General features: G+C 39.7%; 1 protein-coding gene across 7 annotated transcripts in view; it reads left to right on the forward strand.

The window, feature by feature from the left end:
- FAT3 (FAT atypical cadherin 3) overlaps positions 1-27,123 on the forward strand; it is a 419,023-nt gene that overhangs the window by 283,592 nt on the left and 108,308 nt on the right. For 6 of the 7 annotated variants that reach the window (XM_055702243.1, XM_055702245.1, XM_055702246.1 and 3 more), the window contains exons 5-6: positions 24,128-24,442; positions 26,401-26,611. In XM_055702243.1, coding sequence (XP_055558218.1) covers positions 24,128-24,442; positions 26,401-26,611 — 526 coding nt within the window. Of the gene's footprint in view, positions 1-24,127; positions 24,443-26,400; positions 26,612-27,050; positions 27,120-27,123 lie in introns of all 7 variants that reach the window. The other variant, XM_055702249.1, reaches the window with a different exon arrangement.

Below are 27,123 nucleotides of genomic sequence, written 5' to 3' on the forward strand. Positions count from 1 at the left end.
CAAAAGATGCAGGATGAAGTCAGAAACAGACCCCCCCATTATAATAATTGATATTTTTTGTTTGTTTTGGTGATGATGTTTGCGGAAGGTTGTTGTATTTTTTTGTTTGTTTCGGGCTTTTTAGGAGGAGTAAAAAAATTATTTCTTCTCCCAGACTTTTCACTGATTGTAGCATTATCAATGCTGTATTTTTTCTGCTCCTGAGTTGAGAGCTTGGGGGTTTTTTTGCACATTTGTAATGTCTTGCAAGGCTGCCTGTTTTGATCAGTGCTGGTTATCAGGTAGAATTTTTCTGCTTAAGTTTAAATTGGATGTCACTGGATTTTATACAGGATGGTCTCTTAATTTACTGAATTCTTACTAATGAAATAGCTCTACCTGCAATGGGAGGAAAATGACCACTTGATTACATTACTTTCTCACATGAAGCAAGACAAAATATTTTGTTGTATTTCATAGACTTTCTTAAAGATTCTGTAGTTGGGATGAAGTATTTAAATATCCATCTGAAACAAGAAATGTAATTCTGAGAGTTACCTGCTAGCTTTGCAAGTAAATGAAAACAGTGATGTATTTCCAAGTGAGGTGCAATTGGTGATTGGATATCAGGTGATTTGTCTTTATTCTCATTCAATAATGGGACACATCATCCTCTTTTTATCCTTTTTTTCCTTCCTTCTTCTTCTTCTGGGTATGTGTTCCCTTTGAATAATTTCTATGTTAACAGTTCACTCTATCAGCTCTTGTATTATACTAAATTACTAAAAAGAAGCAGCTAGAAGTGGCAAATACTTGTGGAGTTTGAGCTATGGAAAACCACAGAAAATAGTCTGGCTGTTTTTTCTGCCCAAACTTTTTGTAGATGTCTCCTAATCCTAGTCTGACAGCTTTACAAACTCTAGTGATTTTGCTATGTGATTTTACGCAAACAGCTGCTGGAGTGGTGAAGATCCAATAATAAATGTAAAAATTAAACTATTTCATGCAGGATCTGCATCCTTGTGTTGTGTCAGATGATTGTGAGATGTCCAGAATATGAATAATTCCTGGTTTGCTTTCCAGTGTACATGTGCAGCTTGATGGGAGAGGATTGTTGAATCCAGGCTACACTTCATTAACTTGTGTATTCATCCCCGAAAGTGGATCTGAGCACATACCTTCTCACCTCGAGTGGTTTCTGAAGGTGCTGTTGTAGACGATGAGTTACTTATGCTTCCAACACAGAAAGCCTCTGCAAAATGCACCCACCTCTGGGGAGTTCAGTTTGCTGGGAATTGCTGGGGCAAGATCTGTATTTAGCAAAAGAATGAGCCAAAAGTGCAGCTTCAGTGTGCCATTCTAGATACAGTCTCTGAAACTTTATGATTGGAGGGATAAATCATCTGTAGTACCAGATGGCCTCTTCATCCTCTTGATAACGGTGTATAATAAGTTGGTGCTTTTAAAGTGCTGAGGCTATTAAGTCTCTCCTTGATGAACACGTGGTGCAGGCTCTTAAGGCATTTAGCCAGTTTATCCATAGTATTTCTCTGTTCCTGCAAACTTATGTTTAAATTTACCACTGTAGATTCATTCAGAAATTATCTTTTAACATTTGTCATGGTGGAAAACTTGTCTATTCAAAGCCTCTCTAAATAACAATAGTTTCTAATAAGCACGGTCAAAACTAAAAATCTTCAGGAGTGAAAAAGCAACTGAAGACCATAGGTTTAAAAATACTATTACAACATCCTTAGCCCTTCAAGATCTGAGTCATGTACCATAATTAATGAGGAGCAGAAGTGGGAGCAGAGTGTTGGCTTAGTGCAGCTAATTTTTAGCCAACTTCGCGCTATCAGAATAGTAACTGTGCCTCTCAAGTGCCTTGCTTTTGTCACAAATCAGTATATGCAAGCCTCATCAATCTTTCTGCTGTGATGTTTGAGCCTACGTAGCTCTGAGAAGGATGTCAGTAACAGTGCAAGGGGCTGTAATGAAGATAAATTGGTAAATCTGATATGAGCATCAAAATACATGGTCTGAATGAAGTGTATTGGTTTCTATTTACTGTAAGTACACGAACAGCGTACAGTAGACTGTGTTACATGGTATGTATTTATATGCGGTAATTAGAGGGAAGCATAATAATCTGCTGTAATTGTGGCCTTTTAAAAAGAATTCAAATTTCCACTCATTTAATGGGAAGTTGTAATTGTGAGGGGAGTTTTGATGGAGGGACTATCATTTCATTGCACTTGGAATTTTGTCTGGAACATCACAGGGGAAATAGCTGCTGGAAATTTTATGGCCACAGTTTGCAGGGGAGAAAGGGTTCAAAATCTTGAAAAATACCATTTTAAAATAACAATGTTCTTCTTTCATCTCAGTTCTTCCCACAAATGCCACAGTGGTGGTTCAGTGTTGGACGGGCACTGTGTTCTCTGCCATCCTCCTCTTTTCCTCCAGCATCTCCTGTGCAAGAACTTAACAGATTTAACCTTGTTTTCGTTTTCAGCCCTACTCAGTTAGGCTGTAGCCTTTGCTAGTGGCAATGCTTGAAGTCAGTGGTCCTTTGTGAGAAACTGCAGTATTTTCTGCAGAACACAGGCAGCCATGCAGCAATATGCTTGTGTATGTTTTTACAGGAGAAGTACAAAAGCTGAAGTTCGTTGGGCTTATGTAGCTGAATGGTGCTCTACAGAACATTGGTAGCTTAAATCCTGGATTACAAATCTGTGAAAGTATTTGTTTCATGGATCTTTAGCATTGCCCACATTTGGCAGAGAAAGCTGCATTTTTTCTTGGTGACATGCTGGTGATGGAGTAAAAATGAGGCAGTGTGTCTGATTGAACATTTTGTCTGAGGTTTAAATGGCTCCAAAGGCACATGCCTTTCCTTTTTTAACATTGAAGCCTATTGGATGATGCAAAGGAAATGAAAAAAAACAGGTACACCGCCTCTTATTTGCAGCTTGAGCTTAAAAATTATTTGCGGCTGTGCTTGTTGGAAATAAGAGAATTATTTTTTATTATTTTGAGGACATCTAAAGGGATTTTTAGTGGAATAAGTAGGTATGTAGAGGCAACTTTCTAAAAACACAATGAAGGCTATATCATGATGTCAGCTTTGAATGGTGAACTTTATTGAACTTGAATGTCAACTTCGAAGTTGGGGGAAAAAAGAAAAGGAAAAAAGAAAGGAAATGGGGGGGAGGTAAAAAATAAAAGAAAGGGAAGAAAATAAACAGTTTTTAAAAGATCAAAAGCACGTTCATCTTGTGCTACCTCCTCATGGGTTCATCAGCAGTGAAGTACTGAAGTAACCTGCAGGACAGTTCAGTGTGGTGGTGGATCTAGCAGAGACCTGAGTTCCTGGTATGGAAGGTGCATGCTGAACTCACTCATCTTATGCTGCAGATTTCCACACTGTACCCTGCGTTCTTCAAGACTTGTTATTCTGCACCACTTTTATAGACATGCGTGGGCTGCACTTGCCCCCCATCCCCTCCCATTTTTTTCCCATCAAGTTGCTATTTTCAGGAGTAGCCAACAACTTTCCAAAGGCTCGAGATGGCTGGAGGTTAAAACTCTCTTTCAGGGAGATTTGCATATGACATTGCACATTGCTTCTCATGTATTCAGACAGAAAGTCTTACACAGCAAAATATGGGAAAAGTCCTGGTGTGATTCATCTGTCTGCAGTGATAAGTGGTCTCCTCGATAAGACTGTTGTCTAACTAATGTGATCCCATAAAATGAAGAATTATCAAGTATATCACTGAAAATATTACTAGTTCAGTGGCCTCTTTGCATGAGATATGAACAGGAATTTTAAACTACAAAATAATTAAGGCATCGTGTTTTTACGGATTATCCCTTTCTCTGATTATTGCAAATTTCAATTGCTCCCAGATGTCCCTTTATTTTAGATAGCAACTTGAGAAGTAACACAGACGACAAAGCCTAAGCATTAAGAAAACTGAGTGTAATAACATTTTTCTTCATGCATATGGAATTTTAATTTTGTTTTCATATTAAATAAGGAAAAACTTCATAAAAGGATAGTAATGGGGCAAAATAAGATTTAATTTACAAAAAGAAAAAAAGAGTCGTATATTTAAATTCCTTAACATTCTGTGTTAAAAACAGGAAATGTACACACAACTCTGATGACATAATAATATACCAAAGGCAAGGGGCAAGAATGGGTCCACATACATCAAATAGTAGCGGTGACACTCAGCTTATTTCAGTTATTCAGTGAAATACCAACAGCCTTGAGAGACTGGATGAGCAAAGAATGTCTATGACATTTCCACAACATTTGTAGTCTTTGTAAACCCTGAGGATGCTTTGTTTGCTTTTTGCCTTGTGCTTATGGTTGATTTCAGTCTTTATTTTCTTAGACACTATTAATCTAATTCTTTTAACTCTCTCAAGACTGGATTTTTTCTCTTAAGTTTTGCACATGCTAACACCAGGATGATGTCAAGGATAAAGACACTGCTGACAGCTCAATTAGTGCATCATTTATATCCAGGTATCTGAATCTAGCCCCTCTTGGAGAGTGCTTAAGCCATCCAGCTAGTCTGATACTGTTTGAAGGTTCTTACATGTTAGTATTTTAGTCCAGCATTACGAGTCTGACACTTGTTTAGTTAATCCATTCTATTGAATCAGGATACCAATAGTAATGAAGAAAAGCAGTCCACTTTTCTATGTTTAATGAACTTCCTAAATAAAAAATCTTCATAACTCAATATGCAAACCTTTGGGGGTTTGTTCTGAATGCTTGACAATTATAGAAATGAGTCAAATAGTTTATAGACCTTTTATAGAAGTATTGTAAGCTTGTGTTGATTTATTTTGCTATAAAATAAAAAAAGCACAGCTCATTTATTACTTAGTCCCTCCTTAGCTCATAAAAGAGATTTTATTTTCCCAGTTCATTGATATGTATGATGATGGATTCATCGTCAACAGTGGAATACTGGCCCAAGTATATTTTCCGGAAAATGATGTTTCACTGGGAAGTGAGTCTGCTAGAAATGGACAGGGAACAATTAACATTATGATCCAAGTTTAGAAACCTGTTAGCTACTTAGATGGCAAGTTGACCCAGTATAAAGATACAGATGATTTTGCAAGTACGAATTCAGTTTCATATTTTGAAGAGCACGGCAAGATCAGAGTTGTCTAGGGCTAGGACTTTGGTTCACATACTGCTGTCCACCATGGTTGTTGTGTCTCATTAGAAAAGTCACATTTGTGATTGCCCAGAGCTTTGCCTTAGTTAAGGAATGATTTGCCTATATCTGGAGCTTGCAGAGGGAAGGGAGCTTGTTTTACAGATTTCGTGAATCACTGACCTGAACTGTTGGGTCATGAAATGAAGAAATGAAAATCTGCAAAGCACAGTGCTGTCGGCTTTCTCATGCTGGGAATCAAACGCCTCTTTTATGACTTTTCTTGTGGACCCATAGTAATCTAGCAGCAGGTCTTGGCTTTAAGCACCTCATCGCATGCAAGCATGGAAGGAGATACTCAGCATATAGGTTTCAGCTGCTGTCTTATCAGTCGTTTTCCACCTTTTTTAAAGGCATAACAGAGAAGGTGGAATTGTGCCAGGAAGCAAATCCAGCCTACGGGCTGCTACCCTGCAAAGTCAGGAGCATCTCCTGGGAGCCTAGGGTTGTATCAGCATTTCCTTGACCCTGTGGACCTAATTAAGATCTCACTGGAATTAGCATCATGCAGTTATGAAGTCAAGTAGAACAAGAAAGTGACCTTTTGGTTAACTAGTATTATGTGAAGACATGTGATGTAACTGTGGAGAGGGGAAAAATCATATTTATTATCCCGGGGGCTAGCTGTGTTCCTTTGCTTACTCTGAGCGGTGTGCTTAGTCTGGCTTCAGTAGCAGTGATTTTCTTGATGTTATCCCTGATAATCCCCAGGATGAGAGAATTAGACATTGGTGCCCATGGCTGCATTTCCCCAGGTATGTCTGGAAATGGGTGAGTGAACGCAGGAGAGAAAAGCAATTTAAAATATACCAAACACCTGTTTCTTCTGCTCTGTTCACAGAACTACGAGATGGCAGAGCATTAGATCAATGCAAATGGGATGGAAAAGTATTATTAAAACACCAAACATTATTGTGTGGTTTGAAAATTAGGTCTGCACCCATGTGTTAAACGCTGTTGAAACAAGAGGGATATATTGTAGGTCTTCCTTCTGGGTTTATAAATCATTCCTCCTGCTAAGCTTGTGTAGGCAAGTTCTGTGGTTAATTCTGTACTGAGTTCTTTTCTGTCAGGATTTAGGAGTTCGCTCTAATGTTGCTTTCTTGCTGAGGGATTAACTCATAGATTAGCTCAGGGTTAACAGGTTTTTGCTTCATTGTATATTTCTTAAGATCTGTAGCTCTCTTTTATAGGGGCTGGAGCCCACCTACCAGGCCCAAATTGGTCAGATATACCCTTTTGGTGTATCTTTTTTTGCCAAGCACCATGCTTGGTGAGACAAAGAGTCATTGTGAAGGGCACACCGCTTTGCTAAATCTTCACATTTGCTTTATGAATGTGCCAGTGTTTTAATCTTCTGCAGAAGCAGCAGGAAATCTTTCACATGATTTGAATCTATTTTAGATGTACAGAGCCTTTGTGTTATCTGAAGCATGTCTGCTTTAGTGCTATATCATGTTTTCTGTAGCATTTGCAATACCCATCAGCTGCCAGACTGTTAATTTATGTCTGTAAGTGTTGGAGCACACACACATGGGTGCACACACACGTTTTGTGAAGGTCTCAGTTTCCTGCCTTCCTGGCTAAGACCGAGATGAGCTTTGCACTTAAGGCAGGGGAGCATCGTCTTCCTCAGTTATAAATACATTGTTTCTGTACTAAAATCCTTTCTGGGCATAGGAAATCCTGGTATGCCTTCTAATTAATCCATCATTTAGAAACGTGCTCTTAACCAAGTTTTGCATCCATTTGTCCTTTCTCCCAGGGTGATCTGTGCTAAGTGGTTCAGAATTCATGCTTTTTATCTCTGAAAAAAAGTTAATTCTGGAATATTTTCACATGACTTCATTTGCTACCACCATTCATATGCTCCAAATCCAGCCACCCTGTAAACATTACAGAGGGATCCCAGCACTAAATCTCCCAATTCCTATGCCCTGAGTGGACTTTGGGTTAGTATGAGATGTGCTTTTTGATCACAGGCTGTTGCACTATCTGTGGAGTCTGACAGGAGATGGTTCCCAGGATACTTGCATCTTAAGTGGTGCTTTCCCCAGATCATCTTTACCTGTGAGACTTACCGGTTTGCAGGTAGCCTCTGCAAGGGAAAAACTGGAACAATTCTTTCCTTTTGCAATTTCTGTAATATTTTACTATCTTCCCTGCAGCTCTCTTCTCTCCATCATGGTGAAGTTCATCCTTATTCTTGAGGTCTACTCCCTTCAGTCACGCTGTCACTCTAGAGTAACATCATATGGGTTTTGTCAGTGCTTCGTCCTCTGATTTTTATTTTTTTTTTTTTTGTCTCCACCTTGTTAATGCTTATATTATCCAGGGTCTCATCATTTCCAGTATTGGTGGAGTACTGAAAACTCTTTGTTACCCCAAACTGACCCAAACAGTCCATGCACTTGGTAAGAACCTCTTCCTAGTACACCTTAAATACACAGCGTTTTCTTTGAGTCTCATCACATCCCTTAGTCTTCTCACCATAGCCTGTAACGGCTTTCAATATTATGTATTTTCCCTCTTTATTTATTCCTTCGTATTCCCAGATTGACACCCTGTCTCTCTGCCACATAATCCTTCAACATTCAGGTTGAGCAAAAAAGACATACCTGAAAGGTAGGAAAATGTCATGCAAAAACCTGATAGTCTGAATTTTTTTTTTTTCTTTTATTTTAAAAATATTTTTTTTATAGCAGAAGTGCATCATTGTGTAAAATGTACTAAAATAAGATTGGAGTATTCAGCATAATTTGTAACATGACACAAATCAAAGTATTTACTAGACACCTAGAGATAAGAAAACCTCTAATCGGGTTGAGAATCAGTTTAATAAGCATATTTGACACCTTTTTACTCCCTATATATATTATCATGGAACATAAGAATCCTAATGCTTTTCTTATCTGACTTCAGCTTGATAATAATCAGAGACCGAACAATTCTTTTGCTTTTTATGAAGATATGATTTAAACAGAGAAGTACAAAGGCCCTAAAGCATCGAGTGCTATGAAATCTGCCCTCAAAGGCAGTAATTTTCTTTTTCCAGCCTAACAAATTTTGGTTGTCAGGAAACAGATTAATCTCCTCATTCTGAAATGTAATATTGCTGTTTGCTAATTTCTCCTGATACAGAGATGCTGAAAATGTTATCATAGCAGTCCTAGAGTACATTTTATGTTTTGGCAAAAAAAAATACATTCTTTGGCAAGGAATATTCTAAATACTCAAAAGCAAGTATTTACATGAATAATTGAGAGTAAAAATGTCAGAATCAAAATAATGAATTATTTTTTCTCACATTTCCTGGGAAAGTGAAAATACAAATATTACTAATAGCAGTCTGCCAGTTTATGGCTTTGCCTTTCCTGAGGACCAGCATGTTATCCTTAATCCAGATACCAACAAATAGCGTAATACTTTCAGTCATAGCCTCAAATGTATTTGTTTTTCCCCATGAATCTTGTTTCTTTCCACTATCCTTCCAGATAATTTTAAAGGTGTTGTATAAATAAAAATGTTAACCCTCAAGGCCAAAGAGCTATTATGAAGACTTAATTGAAAAAAACATGGAGAATTTAATGGCATGGTTTTATATTGCCACACTTCTAAAAAAACCCAAAACAACAGATGACCACAGTTTAAAAAATACTTGAAAATTTCTAGAAACTCGCAAGTTTAGACTACATATTTTACCTAAGCAGAGATGATGCTTTATTATGTGATACATCAAAGTATGCCAGAGTGGCATGGCCTCGGTTGACTGAGAGAGATGCAGAAGTCATTGAGACAAGTGCATTAGCTTGGTCTCAAAAGAAGGCCTTAACGTATAGCAGAAGGAATAAAAATATTAACTGGCACATGAGGTTCACTTGCATATAGTCTTTATCCTCCTCACCAAACCCTTTGTGTTGAAATGGACCTGCTCAGATACTCTCTGTGTAACTTTGGCCATATGTTTGTGGGATTAAATTAAATACCAAAGCCCAGGGTTTATCTTTTTCCATTGGCATTTACCACGTTTATTTAAGGATTTTTCATTATTTCTGTTGCAAACCACTAGATACTGCCAGAGTGCAGCCTTAATTGTAGCACCTCAGCCAGAGAACACCGTTTTAAAAAGTGAAATAATATTTGCTTTAAATGCTTCTCTTCAAGCATTTAATCCTCATAGTGTCCAACTCTCAGTTAGAAAGTATCAATTGAAACCTGTGGCTTTTTTAATAAAAAGCATTGCAGAATCACAGGATGGTCAGGGTTGGACAGGACCTCTGGAGATCATCTCGTCCAACCCCTGCTAAACCTGGTTTACCCAGAGCAGGTTCTGAATGTCTCCAGAGCAGGAGACCCCACAGCATCTCTGGGCAGCCTGGGCCAGGGCTCTGTCATCCTCAAGGGAAAGAAGCTTTTCCTCATATTCAGATGGAACATCCTTTGTTTCAGTTTGTGCCTGTTGCCCCTTGTCCTGTCGCTGGGCACCACTGAAAAGAGCCTGGCCCTGTCCTCCTGACACTCGCCCTTAAGATATTTGTAGACATTGATGAGATCCCCCCTCAGCTGTCTCTCCTCCTGGCTGAACAGCCCCACCTCCCTCAGCCTTCCCTCATCAGGGAGATGCTCCAGTCCCCTCATCATCTCTGTAGCCTCCGCTGGTGCCTCCCCAGTAGCTCCCTGTCTCTGTGGAACTGGGGAGCCCAGCACTGGCCCCAGCACTCCAGGTGCGGCCCCACCAGGGCAGAGCAGAGGGGGAGGACCCCCTCCCTCGACCTGCTGGCCACCACGCTCCTCCTGGTGCCCCCCAGGGTCCCACTGGCCCCTTGGCCACAGGGCACACCGCTGGCCCACGGGCACCTTGCTGCCCACCAGCACTCCCGGGCCCTTCCCCGCAGAGCTGCCCCCCAGCAGGTCACCCCCAGCCCCTGCTGGTGCCTGGGGCTGTCCCTCCCCAGGGGCAGGACCCTGCTCTGGCCTTTGCTGAAGGTCACTCGGTCCCTCTCCGCCAGCTCTCCGGCCTGCCCAGGCCTCGCTGGATGGCAGCGCAGCCCCTGGGGCACCAGCCGCCCCTCCCGGTGGGGTGTCACCAGCACACGTGCCGAGGGGACACTGTCCCCTCATCCAGGTCATTGATGAGTAAGAAGTCTGACATGTGCAGAAGATTTTGGTTTTCTGCAGCACAGGGAGGGTACCTGGTGATGGATGACACTGGTGACGGGACGCCCAACTTCCAGCAAGCTGCTGAGCTCCTGAAAGAAATCCTTGCTGCTGCAGCACAGTGCTCAGCATGAGGCAGTCATTTATCCTGCTTCTTGATGGAGCAAATTACCCTACTCGGAGCTGTGGGCTGTGTTTTCAGTACCTCATTCGGTTCTTGCGGGGCTAATTTGGTGTTCCTTCCTGATCCTCCATGCTGTAGCATGTACTGAGATCTACCTCAGGACTTCCTAATTTGAGACACACACCCTGATTTCTCTGGGGTGCAATACACTCCACTAGCCCTTCGATGCCTAAACAGCAGTATCTGAATAAATTACCATTCATGTTCTGTTTTCTAAAAGTTATTGGGCACACATTCACCAGACTTATATAGCCAAACAGGAATTGCATCTTAAACTTCACATGATTGACAAACTGCCTCTGCTGCACTGAGCCTGTAAACAAGATTTAGATGTTTTGTCAGACCAGTAATCCATAGATTAGACCTGCTGTTAATACCCTCATTTCTAAAGCTGGATGCACTTTTGGAGAACAAGTACATTTATATTTTGTATACAATTTCTCAAAGGAAGCAGTGGCAGCATCTATAGATTGTGCCAGCCAGGACCCCACATCATGAGTGAGCATCTGCAGTCCTGACCCCAGCATTTAACCATGAGGATTAGCACATGGCACTGACACATCTGATCTCTCTGTGCCAAGGGATTACGCCTCCTGTACGGATCCTGACAGGATGCACTTGTGCTGTTCAACAACTCCCACAAATCAGGAGCTTTCTCATGGCTATTTCCAACTAAGTACCAGCCCCTTTAACACCTCCTGAGACAATCTCAAAGCAGCTTCTGAAACTTTGCTTTTTCAATCTCTTCTGCTTCAAACCAACAAAGCTACTCATTAGAGGGACTCCTCCTGTGTCCCCCCTTTAGCTCCCTTCACCTAGTGAGGGCTAATTGGAGGCCCATAAAACGAACCCAGGAAAATTCTCCTTCTTCTCCCACCTATCAATCCTGCCCTACCAAATTGGGCATATTGCCTCATGCAGTGTTTTATTGTCCCCCAGACCACACTACTGGCGGGGCAATCTCACAAAGGTTAATAGCATTACTGGGTTGTCTCAGTCTGACATTCTTGCTCATCACTCTAAATCCAGTCGTTTTACTAGTGGCGTTAGACATCTCTACTGAAGTTAATTGGATGCTACTTGCCACTGAATTCAAACACAGTTCTATAAATTGTGACTACTTGTAGCTGATTGCCCCTGCTCTTAACTTTCATTTCACAGCTGGGAAAAGTATGTGTGGGTTGATATACCTGGCTTTTCAGCCGTGCTCTTTGGTATTTGTAATCCAATTACCTTGGCCATTCATTCACTCCAGCTGTCCTCCCTTTGATATGCTGTGTGTCAACACCTCCCCTGTATACTGACCTAATGGGAAAATAAACAGTAAATTATGAGCCTGTATAAATCCATTGAAGAGCTACTGTGACTTCATAAAGCATGGAAGTGAAACTGAAGTGATTTATGCAGTTGCTGGTGTCCCGAGTTGGACGTGCTGCTCTGTATTTTCAGAAGGTCCCAGCTTACTGGAGCCTGGCAAGATAAGTATCTGTTGAGGGCTTTGCGGTCCATGTGGTAAGAACATGAACCTTGAAGGCTGTGCATGGTAAGATTTTGATATTACATTCTTGAATAAATGGTTGTTATCAGTAGAAAGCAGTAAATTTATATTAGCAATTTTTGATTAAATATGTCCTTTCCCCAGATGGAAAGCACGCTTCCTAGGCTCTGCTTACATTTCACTGACCCTTTGCACAGCAGTGAATGCCATCCTGTGGCTGCAAAAACCAAATGCATGTTAAAGACTAATTCTGTAGAAGAATCACAGTGCAAAGAATATTTTAAAAGTTGCCATATTTTAAAATTCCTCCTGCACTGCAGGAGTAGAATGTCAGCTTCTTATTATTCAGACACGTAAAGATCCCTTTCCAGGACTGCAGGCGCTGTATAATTAATTGATTATAATAGTATTAATTGATTAATTAATATTAATAACCTGAACATTTTTAATGTGTTCTGAGGGTTACACAGGGAAATTTAACTTTTTGGGCCAGGATTATTTTTTTTTTCCCCAACACATTTGGAACGTTAAAACATTAGGACAGGTTTTCCTGTTGTATCATTGCCCCTAAATGACCTTGTTCCTCTAGGCACACCTACTTATTTATGTTGGCAGTAGGTCTTGACATATTCTGAAAATTATTCATATACATTGCTGTACACAGGATCACTGGCTATAATGTAACGGATTCAGCCAACAGGGGAAAAAAAAGTAATGTTAGAGAAAATAATTACATATGAAGCTGCTGTTTCTTTAAAGTAAACAGAAAATCCTATATTTGCCAAGGTGTTAAAGTAAGATTCTTTTTTATCATTTTTTCATCAGTAGTCAGTTATAATGCATACAGTGGTTCTGGTGCTGCAGTCGTACACATCTCCTCTACACTTTAGTCGAAGGCTTACAGCTTCCAGGTACTTGTGCAACTGGAGTCCAGGGCTGGACAGAAGCTGAATGAGAAAGAAAAACTACTGAAAGGAGGTTGTTAAGCTCTAGATGCAGCCCTGTTCTCACCAAAGTCAATGGGAAAATTCCCATTGATTTCCGAATCAAAGGATTTCACATCTGGCCAGGTCCTTCTCCACCAAGAAGATACCTGTAATTCTTTGGCTGCTCAGACAGCACGAGCTTGGTTCAGCAGGGAAACAGTTTTGGACTTTCTCTGTGCGTCTCTAGCCATGCAGCACGTGCGGATCCCGCCGTCCATGGTGCAGTTGGGGGTGCTGAGGCTGTTCAGGTGTTGGTGGAGGTTTGTAGAGGTTCAGTAGAGCTGGAAAGAGAACTACACTGACTACACAAAAAATAGGATTACAGTGGACTGGTCCCTAAGTGTACACTTAGCTGTGTCAGTCTTGTCTAGTGAAAAAAAAGCAAGGTTGTTACTATGTCTGATGAAACACAGAGTCTAATGCACCCATCAGGGAAGGGACTGATGGCTCTCATCCTTTATCACCAGAACACTTATCTGATTTTCAGTTTCACATCTTTCATACCAGACATAATACCTGAGCCCATTTTCCAGGCTGAGTTTTCAAAGCTGGAAGCTGAATTTGGAAAAAGCAAAAAGGTAGTCCAAGAATGTGAGTTCTGCTTCAAAATCAGAATCTACATTTTCCCCTTGTGTGTAATTCCATGCTGATTCTCAGCCAGCTTGTAAAATTGACCACATGTCAATGTAAACTGTATAGTAGATATTTATGGGACACTTAAAATTGAAGACAAGCGGAGACTGAGATAATAAGGTTTGTCTGTGTTGCCTGTTAGATGAAACCGTGATTAAATATGGCCCAATTAATGCTTATTATCTGTCTAAAATTAATTTGTCACAGAAAGTTGTGAAGTAGGCATGAAGAAGTAGAACTTTTTTATTGCTAAAATCAAAGCAATTATTGATGTGGTTTACTTTAACCTGGTCTGACAAAACCAGGATGATATTGTCATTAAAAAAAACTGCCTTGGAAAGAGCCCCAACAACAAGCCTCCTTATTTATTCTTATCTCTTTTACCTTATTTTCCTTATTTTTCATACTGATTTTCTGAGCATTTTTATACTAGTTTTTATGGTATTTTAGGATGTAGTCCTCATCTGACTCCAAAAATTACTTTATTCCAAAATGCGTAATTGCTGTCATATTGTCCTCTAAGTTGATTAAAATTTTACTTTGCATCTCATTGCTAACCAAAGAAACTTCTATCAAATAACTTGAATATCACAGAAAATATCATGTCTTCATTTTTTCCTTTTAGATTAATGAAAATGGTCAAGGCAATCTTCCTGAATGACTATTCAATAAAGCCAGATACATTTCTGAGACCTAAAATAGACATTTTTGCTTTTTGCAAATTTAGAATATCTCTACAGGATCAAAAATTTGGAACAGCCTGTACCCCTTAAAAGTCTGATTTTATATACTTTCTACCTGGCTAAGAAATGAATTTTTTATTAATTGGGTTTTGAACTGGTAAGCTTTATTTTGAACATAAAACTTTAGAAGCTTCATTTTTTACCCTGAGAAAACTAAATTGCATTTAAATGTCAGAGGCTACTCGTCAGGCCATCAGCTATAAAACTGTCTTTGAAATGTTTTACATGCATGTGTGGATGGAGAGCATTCATTATTTCTTGCATATTGTGGAAAAATAGTGTAAGATGGAAATTGGGTATTTTCAGCATTTACTGATGGGACACAAAGTCTTTTACCTTGAGATCAATGGTTCTGGCTTTGCTTATTTTTGGTATTGATGACAGGCTTGCCGGTAAGTGATGAATTCTATGTAAGGATTTTTCTTAAGAGGAGGTGCAGGAAATAAGTTACCATCTGTAGTGAAATTGCAGAATTTATCACCAAAATTGTAGTTATGCAATTGCATTTTCCTTCAGTGGCCAAAATGTCTTAAAAAATCTCCCCCATCCTGACTTGGGGACCTGGCATGCCTCTCTTTGTTTTGCTCTCTCACCACCATCACTCATTAACCATCTGCCTTTTGGAGGATTTTGTTTTCTTTTGGCAGTTCATTTTAAACACTGATTATTTCAGTAGCCCTGTTCATAGCACAGATGCACAAACAGTTTATTGATGGGTGAAGGTGGCTGCAAACTGGTGACAAGGAAAGAACAAATGGCTGGAGGAGGAGCTCGAGATGGGGCTGGATGCATCTTAGCCTGCCTTTCTTCCAGAGACAGGGTGGTGTCATCCTCTATTAGCACAACCAAGTGCTGCTTGCTAGAGCAGTTTGAGAAAAAAAAAAAAGTTTTATCTTTCTTTTTGAAAATATTCGTTCTGCTTCATATAGCAGGATAGAATTTGGATGCAGTTTGCCTATAAAGTAAATAAGGAATTACAGTGTATCTCTTTCATCTCATTGGTTGCCGAATAAATCTATTCCCTCCTAAGTAATAACAATATTGTTTCAAGACTGGCCATCACAGAGGCTCACCTAAGGGTGTTTCATCCAATGTCAGCAGACACTGGCTGTCAGCGTGACAAAAATTGTTTAGAAGTAAGTCTTAATATTATTGTTTAGGAGAGAAGATGGGATTTCCTCTGAAGACTGAAAGTTTTAGTTGAAGTTATTACTCTATTATAACAGAAACAGCATGCCACAATATTTCTAGAGGGCATGCAGTGCAAGCTCCTTCGTACTATATCTTTTCTTCGAGGAGGTTCAACAGCCTGTGCCACATTAGCATGAGGCAGTGCTGCTGACTTACTGCAAAATAGATGGAAGGCTCTTGTCACACACGGGAAATCACCTGCACCAAATTTGAGAGTTTCTGCTAAAAGAATTGCTATGCCTTCATCTCCCATCAGTTTGAATACCTGGGGACCTGTACTACAAACTGATACAGCTGCACACCCAAGTAAGGATGTAAAGTATATATTGTTTTGCTGCCTGATTAACTTCACGGTGACTAGTACTATAGCTTGATTAAATTTTGGCAATGTATCAGCATGTATTTTTGAGCACAGCATTTTTGCTGATCATTAAAACATAAACCGAATTATTGTTAGGAAAAGATCTTGGAAGCATGGATAAAATCTTGTGGCTTTATTAACAGCCAGGATGTTTTTCTCACATGATTACACATATTGACTGGTCTAATACAAAAAAGGAAAGATTGGGAATGTGTAACAATCTTCATAATTTTGAGTGAACTTCGGAGAGGGTATTTGGTTCCTGTTTATAGTAAAGATGAGAATCAAGTGACTTGTGGATAGAAAATTAAGAGTATTTAAATGTTTGAGAAAAGGTCAGTACAGTGAGCTTAGAACTTGAGGCACACCTTTTCTGAGGCACAAAAACTGAGAGCTACTGTATTTCCTGAGTGTTGAGATAAAATTTTTGGAGAAGGGCATTATCTGTGGAGGTAGATCTGATAGAGGGGAGCTTATCAATATTACATCACATGTGTTTCTTATCACAAAAAAAGCAAAATCCATAAATGGCTGAAGTAGATATTCAGGTATGAATGGAATTAAAATTGACATAGAGATTACTACTAACATTAAACTTCATAAATATCTTAATTTGCAAGCTTTATGTTATTTAAAGCTGCTTGATGTGAAATATTCTCAGATTTGATTGCTGCTTATTTTCTGTTCACAATGCTCTCTGATTATAATCTTCACTATCAGCAGGAGCTAAAAACCATCTTCAAAGTTTACTGTGAAGATCAATACACAACTTTTATCTTCTTTCTCATTTAGAGGCTATGAGGGTAGTTATACTTCTGTTTGGTAATAGGTTGTTCCTAAAGAGGTTCCATGTGCCTATAAAAATTATTTTTAAGCAATTGCATATCAGTCTTTATCTTCTTTGTAAGGTGTCGGTCTGAAGGTGGGTAAATGTTCTTGGGTCCAGATATTATCAGAGGACTGTTTGGAGTGTATCCTTCTGCTTTCCAAATTTTTCTTCATTATATGCTGGAGTAGCAAGATTCATTATTCTAGCCTCATGAACAAAGGAAAGAAATTCTTGATGTACTCAAAAGACCATTACAGTTGATATTTGGAGACTGAGGTTGTTTCTACTGTGATCATCTCAAATTTTCCAGCCTTCTAGTTATGAGCTGCTCAGCATGGGATATGGTACATGCAGTTTCATGCACCACTTCTGATGGTGGTGTTATCACCTAGAAGCTCAGGAAAAGTCTTAGCTGAGCAATGCTTTTTCTTACCAGATGATTTCTGCTGAATCATAAGTGATTACACACTTCTGTTAGTGTGTACTGTTACACAGTAGAGGTGAAGATTTTCCGTATTTAACTCCACCAGTGGAAGTAAGAGGCACATCTGGTCTTCTAGAAAGTGACTGGCTTAGAGTCACTTGGGCGAAGTTTTATCTACTGTTTGTCAAAAAGAAAATTATATGAGCTTGGCCCTGAGTACTATGATTTTCTTCTTACTTAGTGAAAAGCACAAGATACGTTCTGAGATTGTTTGAAGGAGCTGCTATGTTAAAATAGCATATGTTGTCCTGGGAATTTAATGGAGTAGCGATTGGTTCTGCACCTTCCTTCGCATTATTGATTGAAGAACACTACAAATACAGTCTGATGAACAAAGGTTGCCAGGATCTCCGAGATGTAATGAACTTTAAAAGCAATGCCTGTGGAAAATTACTATTTATCCTTTGGAGTCACTGTCAAGAGCTATGCAGATCCTTCCTTGTATTGTTACTAAAGCTAAAATGCAAGTCTTAAGTTTCTTTTCAGAGTTTATGACTCATTTACTGTTTCAATTTTCAAAAAAAGCTTGTAGAATAACGTGTAACAGAATAAATGTAGTAGTAGTAGTAGTAGTAGTAGTCGTAGTAGTGTTTCTGGACCTTTAAGTCACCCATTTTGATATTTCATTCTGCCAGGTCATTTAGTTACCATCTACTGGTCTTAGTACTGTGAGTCTGACAAAAGCTACAATTTGAAGCCTCTTTCTTCAGTACGGTCTTCTAATATTTAGGTTTGCAGATACTGCAGGGAGCATTTAACTCCAAATGAAAAGGCTTGCCTTCCTTCCTTCCTGTCTTTTGGCAATACAGCGTTGAAATTACCTGATGTCATCATTAATTCTCAAATGGTATAACAGACCATTATGCATCGTTTTATAGCTTGAATGTGGCTGGAAGCCATTGACTTTCCTAATCAGCCACCTAGAGTGTTTGTGTCAGTAATAATCTGTATTTAAAATGTACTCTAAATTATTTATTTCTCATAGCTGGCCAGAGTGAATGTATTAATTTTTTTATGATTGAAAACAGGAGTTCCCAGATTAGCACATTGTGAAGGAAATAAGGAAATATGGATCATATTGATATGATTGGCACTCTTTCCTGCAAGAAGTGTTTAAGTAATTTGTCTTTTGGGACAGCACTACATTCTGTTAGGATAAGTGAAATAAGCAGCTGCCCGCTCCTTTTCCATAGATGCCAAATAAAGGATTAGAAAGAAAAGGTGTCTAGTCTGCTACAGCTAACTGAGTATTTGTGTTGAACTAAAAGAAAAAACCAACTTTTGTACCTTTTTTTCTTTCCTATTTGGTATATCTTTGAGCTACGCTGCCTTCACTTTGTAGCAATAATTCAACATGTACATCAGTAATATCATGCATTTTAGAAGAAATATTTCCTTGTAAGAATTTAGCCACAAATTTAGCCTCTCTCTGAAGTAGACAGTGATAGTAATTCAGTGTATTTGACTTTAAAGTTCCATTCATCCCTCAATGAGCTCTCCTTTATAATCTTTTATTTCTCTTACTTGGGCTGAATTCCAGAGACTCTTACAATAGGTATTGCAGCTCGTTTGTGCATTGGCAGAAGAAACAAACCCATTAGTCACTAACAGCAGGGGTATGCCTCAGCTCTCAGGCTCCCTTTGATCATTTTTCTGTCTCCAGTAACTCAACCGATTTCTCTTTTCTGAAGTTTTCAGAAGCAACATTGGCACTTCTGGTTGGGGGAAGGGAAGGAAGGGAAGTCTGTTACCCGAAAACCTCATTATGCATACTCCTCATATGAGATGCAGGCATCTCAGCTCCCTCTTTTTGCATTGAGTAGTTATCACATGAATGAAAATAAACAAGCAAATACGACATCTTCAGCATTTTGCAATGCTGATGACAGTAATGTGGCAGTTCCTCTTAACTTAAAAATTGGGTAGGCTGAGTATTTCCTCCTCCCAAGGAATTATATGGAAGAAGATTCTCATTCTTCTCAAGGCTCGATAGCTCACATTGAACACCTGCTGATCGTCTTGTTATACTTGTTGAAGTAAGATCCCTGCCAGCTACTCTCTCCAGCTGAGATAATTATTATCTTGGAAGTCATGAGCTTTTGTTAATGAGACTCAATATTGTACTTTTAATTCAGGAGGGTGGTCCTCACAGTTACATTCATATTCTGAAAAAATTCAAGAACTAAACCTTCTTCAGTTAAGTGTCACAGTCCAGTTCATAGGAAGAGTGACTGTCTCAAGGCAAAATTATTTTTGTCACCAGCGTTAGAGGCTGCTAGGCTGATGTTGTGTTTTAGCTAATACTTCCATGGTAGACGTTCCTCCGTGGCTTCCCCATCGTCATAAGAAGACGAGATTTTCATATCTAACATTCCAGCTGTTGTATGTTAACAGTGCTGACCTTGGTTTTCATTGAGAAGGTCCACTGCTATGGAAATCTCTTTGTAGTTAAAAATCTGCAGACTTGAACATAAACATGAATATGAAAGAGTATCTCTCAGTCCTGTTGGACAGGTAGTCTTAAAGTCCATTGACCAAACCTACTGAAGCGGATCCTGCAGAAGAAATAGAAATTGCCTTACTTGGATTTTGGAAGTTCTGTCATTATACTGGATTTGTCATACTCTGCAGGAGATATTTTTGTGTGTTTTTCCTCAAAAATACATCTCTGATGTAAGAAGAGGGAATTTCAGGAGGTCTTGTCCTGATCCATCTAGCTGAAGGAAGCACTGTAAGGGATGTGTGAATGTTGTTACTCTAGCAAAGAAATTTCCAGGTAACCAATGGCTATATGTGTATTGGCTGACATGGTTCAGTGAAGTCATAAAAAGTCAATGTAAAGCCAATGGGTAAATGCAGACTCCTGACAGAAAGTGCTCCTTTAATGAAGAAAACTGTAGTGGAACTGTAGTTTGTGGGGACACAGCAGTGATTCTTAAGATTTCACCATGAAAGTAGTATATATAAAGTTCATATTATTCTTGCTGTCTGATGACATCAGACCCCATTAAATATGTTGTCACTTTCCTTTTACTATACTCCACCCTTGGTGAATGGACCAACCCTTTGTATGGTTGGTCAGAGAGTCAAAATTCCGCTGCTTTTTTGGCCATGTCCCAGCTTTGGGAGGCTGTATCCTCTGTTAGGCTGTGTTGACCCAGCATGAGCAGCGATATCTAAGCAGAAGGACAGAGGGGATAGTAGCTGGCTGGTCCATCTCAGGTTGCACATGGGCAAGAAGCAGCATGTCAGCACCCATTGTCTGGATACCAGACCTGCCACATAGGCTCGAGAAGGTGTTCAGCACTTAGGAAGGCACATGCTGAACAAGCAGCCATTCCTCATCTCCTCTGGGAAAGCTTGAGTTCTGGTCCTCACCATTTCCCCATCCTGATTACTGCGATTCACCTCGTTAAGTTTTTGATGGCATGCCGTGACAAGCATATATTGAGACATTCTGTCATTCATCTATATCACCTTTCTTGTCTAGTTTTTTTTTCCCCATCGTGTCATCTGCAGGTTTCCAAACAAAAGAATCTCACTGGTCCTGAATTATATCTTCTCTCCTGGCAAGCTCTCCTGCGCCTTGCACATCTGCCTTTCACATTTCCAGAGATAGCAGCTGTGAATTAGCTTTTGTATCTCTGTCCTAAAAGCGTCCAACCTCCTTCCCCTCCCTGGTTACTTTTCAGTAATTTCCAGCTGTTTAAGGATTTTGCTGAGAACTGCGGTAATGGTTGAAGCAAAATTGCCTTAGTTAGAGGGGCCCCTAACTGCTGTGATACAGTGTCCTGATGGAAACAGTATTTGCAGAGCAGTGTGCTGAATGACCTCCCTAGTCCTCCTCATTTCTATCTGGGAACAATTTGGAACTGGCAGCAGTTATTTTGTCTTAATGTGTTGTCATGGAGGTTTCTGCTGTAGGAGCGGAGGAAATTTTTGCAGCTCTTTTACCCTGTTTATAGCTGGAACCTGAAAATCCAGGCTAGGGTCAGGCTGATGGAGCAGAAAAGAGGGTTCAGTTGGGGCATGAATTTACAGGTGGGGAAATAATCACGTCGCTGGTTGTGTGGGTGGCTTAATTAATTAATTTACATGCCTACAAAGAGAGAGCTTTAACTCACACTTAAGCTCCCTGTCTGGCACTCAGAGCTTTTTGAGCAGAGCTGGAGCCTGTCATTTTGAAAAGTTTTGAGTGTTACCCAGAGAAAAAGCCTTAGCTGTTATGTAACATTTTCCTCTCCAGGGATGTAAAGTTTTAGACAGAGTAGAATTTACTAACTTCAGGCCTTCTATGTTAATTTCTGTTAATTAGCTGACATTTCATGTTATAGCCGTTACTATTTTCAAATAGCTGTCAGCAAATATTTTCAGTGCAACTTTTTCTGTTATTGAATGGATTTCCCACAAGTTTGGACTTACAAAAACAAACAAATGCATGCACATATTTACTGCCACAACACCATGTTAGTAAGTATTTCAGCAGTAACCTAACAAACTGTGAGACTGTGTATTGGTAAGGCAGGAGGACGGCTTTGCTTCTTGAGCAGTCTCTTGACTTAAGTACGTTTTTCATCATAGTCACTTGACTCTTTATACCATTGTGGTTTTCAGGGATTGTATTATTGTTAGTTGTAAACTTTTTATCCACCACCCCCACCATTTTTTGTAGGTGACTGCTAGCAGGTTGAAGAAAATGTCATTTTTTAAAAGAAGTTGAGTGGTATTCTGTTCAGAAAACAGGAGTTTCCTGAATCTTACTAGTATTTTCTATGCATTAAGAACATTACCCTCCAAAAAAGCATTTTGTTAGTATTTTTGACCAGCATTGGAGTGTGTCTCCAATTATTTCTGTGCTCTACACCCTGTATTGCCTGGCATCACTGGTTATTTTGTCTGTGGAGGCAACTGAAATCCTGGAAAAGGCTTTTCTTTGTTAACCTGTGCTCCTGCCAAGAGCTTGGCCAGTTGCAGCAGGCTAGAACAAACGTAGAGGGGACCAGCCTCTAAGTGGGGCAGAAGTTATTTATTGCTGAAAGCCTGTAGTAAGAGAATTGGCAGAACTGGTTTTTGTTTGCTGCAGAAGCTCTGAAGTTCTCCTGGGGTAGTGGAGAGGCTGAGGTCCCCAGCCATGTCGCTCTCACCAGGTGAAAAGGCAGATTCGCAGCCATGTGTGCAGCCTTTCGGCATTATAAATGCTATTTTGGAAAGTGTAGTGAGTAGGAACTGGATGGCTGAGAACACTGGTAATGAGCTGCAGGTCCTTTCCTCTGACGCCCTCGCCAGTGAGTGACAGATAGCACATCCCTGGCTTTGCAGGATGGGGCTGGTCCCTGTCAGCAGTCATCCCCATCATGAGGCAGTGAACCCAGCAATGCTAATGGCCGGTGCTGGTGACAGTCTTAGGAAGAGGTCTGAGGTTGATGCATGCTGCTGGGAGGACAGGCTCCACTCTCCACATGAGTTATGGGCTGATTTGGAGGATTCAACAATGCCACAATATATTGCCATACCATTTCTTTTTCTGTAAATGCGGTGGTTCAGCTCCTAAGGTTGTCAGTCTGCTCCCTTTTGCTGCATCGGTTTTTAAAAGTATGGTGAAATACAGGAAATGGAAAAGGTCTTTGACCTTTCTCATAGAATATTTTGAGTTTTTTCTGCTGATCTCAGCACTAAATCAGGGTTACCCTACGTTTAGATTTCTTGTCACAAGGAGGAGACAATGCCAAGGGACTTTGTTCCCAGAAAATTTTGCTTTGCCTAAGGATTAAGGATTGGACATCAGGACTCTGATTTGCAAGGGAACACAGAAACATTTAAGGAAAAATAAAGCATTAGCAGCCGATGTACAGTGACTGGTATGAGCAGGGAAGGGTGCACTATCATCAAAAATTGCTACTGTGGGAATTGGCATGTTAGCATAATGTACCTGAAAGGGAAATCTGAAGTTCTTTCATGCAAACAGAAATAACTTTCTTCCTTATTTCTTTCTCTTTAAAAAATGCTATCGAAATATTGAAGGAGAAGTTTGAAACATATTGATTGCATTTTGAAGGCATATTATTAAAACTCTGCTTGTTGATCTTGGATCATTTAATTTTTACATTGTTTCAGACTGAAAATTATTAGTAATTATTCTTTAGTTGCAGCTAAATTACTAATTAACTTTTGCCTCAAAGATTTTATTTCTTATGTGTTTCTGGCAGTACGGTGCACTCAATGCAGCAGAATTTTTTTGCTACCTGCCTCACTGTGCTCCTTACAATCATATAAAGCAGTTTTGGAATTAATGAGCTGTCACATCTCAGGTAATGAATGAAAAGAACTGACAGAAATCCTTTTGTTGTTTACGAAATTCCACATAATTAATGAGAAAAAAGTGACAGAGATTCTTTTAGGGTTTAAGAAGAAATGCATCTTTCAAATTCATTGTGTGACTGAAAAACTTTAAAATATGTTTGCAAAAAAAAGCAGGGATCCTGCATAATGGGTTAATTCCGGTTCTCTCTTTTGAGATAAACTTTCAGAACTTGAGATAAAAGGATTTTATGTTTTGAGAAATAGATTCCTAGTCCACAGGTTCCCTGTTCTAGGTTCATCTCAAAAGTAAAAAAATCTTCTGGATTCTTGTATTTGCCATTGTGGGCATATTTGAGTTTGACACTGAGCACGTTTATAGCAAGCATGTCTTGTGTACACAGGAATTCTGTGTGCTAAACTGCAGGTCAGGTTTGGAGAGGGAAGAGCCTTTCCTTATGTCTTATGGTTTTTCCAATGTATGAAGTCTCATCTCACTGTACCTATTCAGAATAACCCTTAATGCTGTTGTTTTTCAGGTAACTGTCTCAGATGGGGGCACATCTCCCAAGCAGTCCTCAGTTTGGGTGGTGGTCCAGGTTCTGGATGAGAATGATAACAAACCTCAGTTTCCAGAGAAAGTCTATCAGATCAAGTTGCCAGAGAGGGACCGTAAGAAAAGAGGGGAGCCAATCTACAGAGCTTTTGCTTTTGACAAAGATGAAGGCCCTAATGCAGAAATCTCATACAGCATTGTGGATGGAAACGATGATGGGAAATTTTTTATTGATCCCAAAACAGGGATGGTTTCTTCCAGAAAGCAGTTCACAGCGGGGAGTTATGACATCTTAACAGTAAGTGCTCTTTCATTGACATTCAAGCACATGATTTCACTGATTTTTTTTTTTTCAGAAATAGGCCCTTCTCTATAAAGAGTGATATATGACTGTGTTTAATTTATGACCTATATGTAAGATCTGACCGTATTAAGAAATATAGTATTCTCATACAACTACTGCCAAAAAATTGAGTCTGAGAGAGCAGTCATGCTATTGCGTGTAGCGAGCTATTCTCAGACTATTCAGTCAACTCATATACTGCTGGCATAAGTCATTCCCTTTAATAGACAGAAATGAAGACCAAGGGCTTGACTGCTTGCAAAGTTGTATCACGTTGAGCTGGGCAGATAAAGCTACGAATGGTTATCCACCTACTGTGTGGACACAATTGCTTGCCCTCCTGGAAAGATCTTGATACCATCCAAGTTAGGGAAGAGTACTTTGTACTCTTGTGTTGTGGTACCCTCTCACCACATTAAAGAGTGGTAAGTATGGCAGCAATTTCAGTTAAAAGAAAGCTGTCAAAATACTTCTGCCAGAACACAAACTATATAGACAAGGTCAAAGAAAGAAAGAATACAGGATGGTGGTGTTGATATAAAGCAACGAAAGACTTGAATGTGCACTCTTCATCTACAGCAGTAAGCCAACCAGTTGTAGTAAAGGAGTTGACAAAAAAATGTCAGAGGTCTGTGGTCTGGCCCATAATGAAGGAAGCAATGTCACTTATAGTAATAGGTCTCTGTTGGGATACCTTCATAGGGTTGGAAACTGTGACAGGAAAATGAATAAATATCAAAATACTGAGAAATACCTAGTGCTCAGAGTAGAGCACCCTTTGGTGAGTGAGTGTTTTTCCCTGTGCAGAGCTGGAAGTCACGTCTGGGATCTGGCCCTTATTATAACACAACAGCTGAAGGTTTTCTACCTTGAAACAGCTCATCACACCTTCAGCATCTTTTCACTAAGGGCCTGCCCACCTTGAACGGAGCAGGGTGGTGAGTGTTAGCACCAAACCCACTTAACACATTTCCAAAGAAAGAAGTAGGGCATGGTATTTTGGGAAAATATTTCTTTTTTTTAACAAGCATAGTAACAGCATATTTACACCAGTGGTCCTTTATAGCCAGAAATATTTCTATTAGTTTTAAAATCAACCCCCTTTGATTGACATTAATGTTGTTCACCAAAGCACCCATTTTGTAACCTACATTCTCCCTTTCCTTAAGCCCGATGTTTGTTGCTGCTCATCTTGTCTTTGCTGTGCTAAAACCATACAGCATGCCAGGCAAGTATCAAGTCTGTCCATCCCTCTAGAGGACATATTAGAAAGAATTAGCACCAAGCTGGGCAACTCTTAATGAACACAGCAGAGAGAAGAAAGCAAGGAAAATAAATATGGCAAAATTTTAAATTATATTTGTTTTGGAGAACGGGGGAAATGATCTGAAACTTACTTAACTCAATTAAAGGTCCTGAAGAAGGCAATACAAGGAATACCAGTCTTATCTGCAATGCAGATGCCATTTAAAAGCAATCAAACATGGTCTGTGTGAGCGTGTTTCACAAGCATGTGATGTCCCACAGGGTCATTATAAAGCTCCCAGATTTGCTGCATGAGGGATCAGGATAGAAGATGAAATGAGAAGGAAGCTGGTTCTGGAGAGGAGGATCTGTGTGGGGAGTGCTTGAATTGCATCTTCAGGAGGCCTCACACCAGCATTCCTAAAACAAAACATGTCAGTTCAAAATCAGTCTTTTCAGTGAAAAGTCAAAGTGTAATGGAAAAAAATAAGAACTGACAAATAAGTGCTTATCTTTTTTTTTTTTTTTTTTTTTTTTTTTTTGGTGGGATTTTATGAAGAGAATTACAAAGGGCATTTTCCAAGCAATCATCATCGTGTGATAGAATAAGGTCTGAACTGCCAAGCTGGGATGCTCAGTCTGAATCCTCTTTTGTTTGTACCTGCCAGATAAAAGCAGTGGACAATGGCCGGCCCCAAAAATCTTCAACTGCACGCCTCCACATTGAGTGGATAAAAAAGCCTGCGCCCTCACCCTTGCCCCTGACTTTTGATGAACCCTTTTACAACTTCACCGTCATGGAGAGCGACAAAGTGACAGAAATCGTCGGGGTGGTGTCTGTGCAGCCATCTAACATTCCTCTCTGGTTTGATATTGTTGGTAAGTTGGGAGCCAGTGGTGTGAGGAGACTTCAAGAAGCAAAGCATACGGATGTGTGGTTTTGAGAGCAAGAAAACTAACTGTGAACTGTGTCCCCTCCCCCCTCCCCCCCATTAAAGCCACTTTCATAACGCTGAAATGAAAATGTTATTTTAATATAATGATAACAATAATAATAATGAAAATATTCCTGCTTTTGTTATGACTCCTTAGCTAAGCTGAAAAAAGCGCTGTATGGCTGAATTGTTTTTTTTCATACTATGTTATTGACTGCAATCTTAATGTTGTCTGTCATTTAAATTCTATTGTCATACTTTGCTAATCTCATTTCTAAATGTATTTATGGTACTTAGACTTGCTGTCCCTCATTTCTCTCTTTCTTCACCTTTTTTTCTGCATTCTGTTCTTTTTTTTCTGCTTCCGACTGCCCTGCTTCAAGGTGGCAAGCATGCTCGAGAGATGTTCTATATTCTACAGACAGCTTGTGGGCAGAACTGTTCAACAGAAGGTAC

This window comes from Falco cherrug, chromosome 2, assembly GCF_023634085.1.
Source record: "Falco cherrug isolate bFalChe1 chromosome 2, bFalChe1.pri, whole genome shotgun sequence".
Lineage (NCBI taxonomy): Eukaryota > Metazoa > Chordata > Aves > Falconiformes > Falconidae > Falco > Falco cherrug.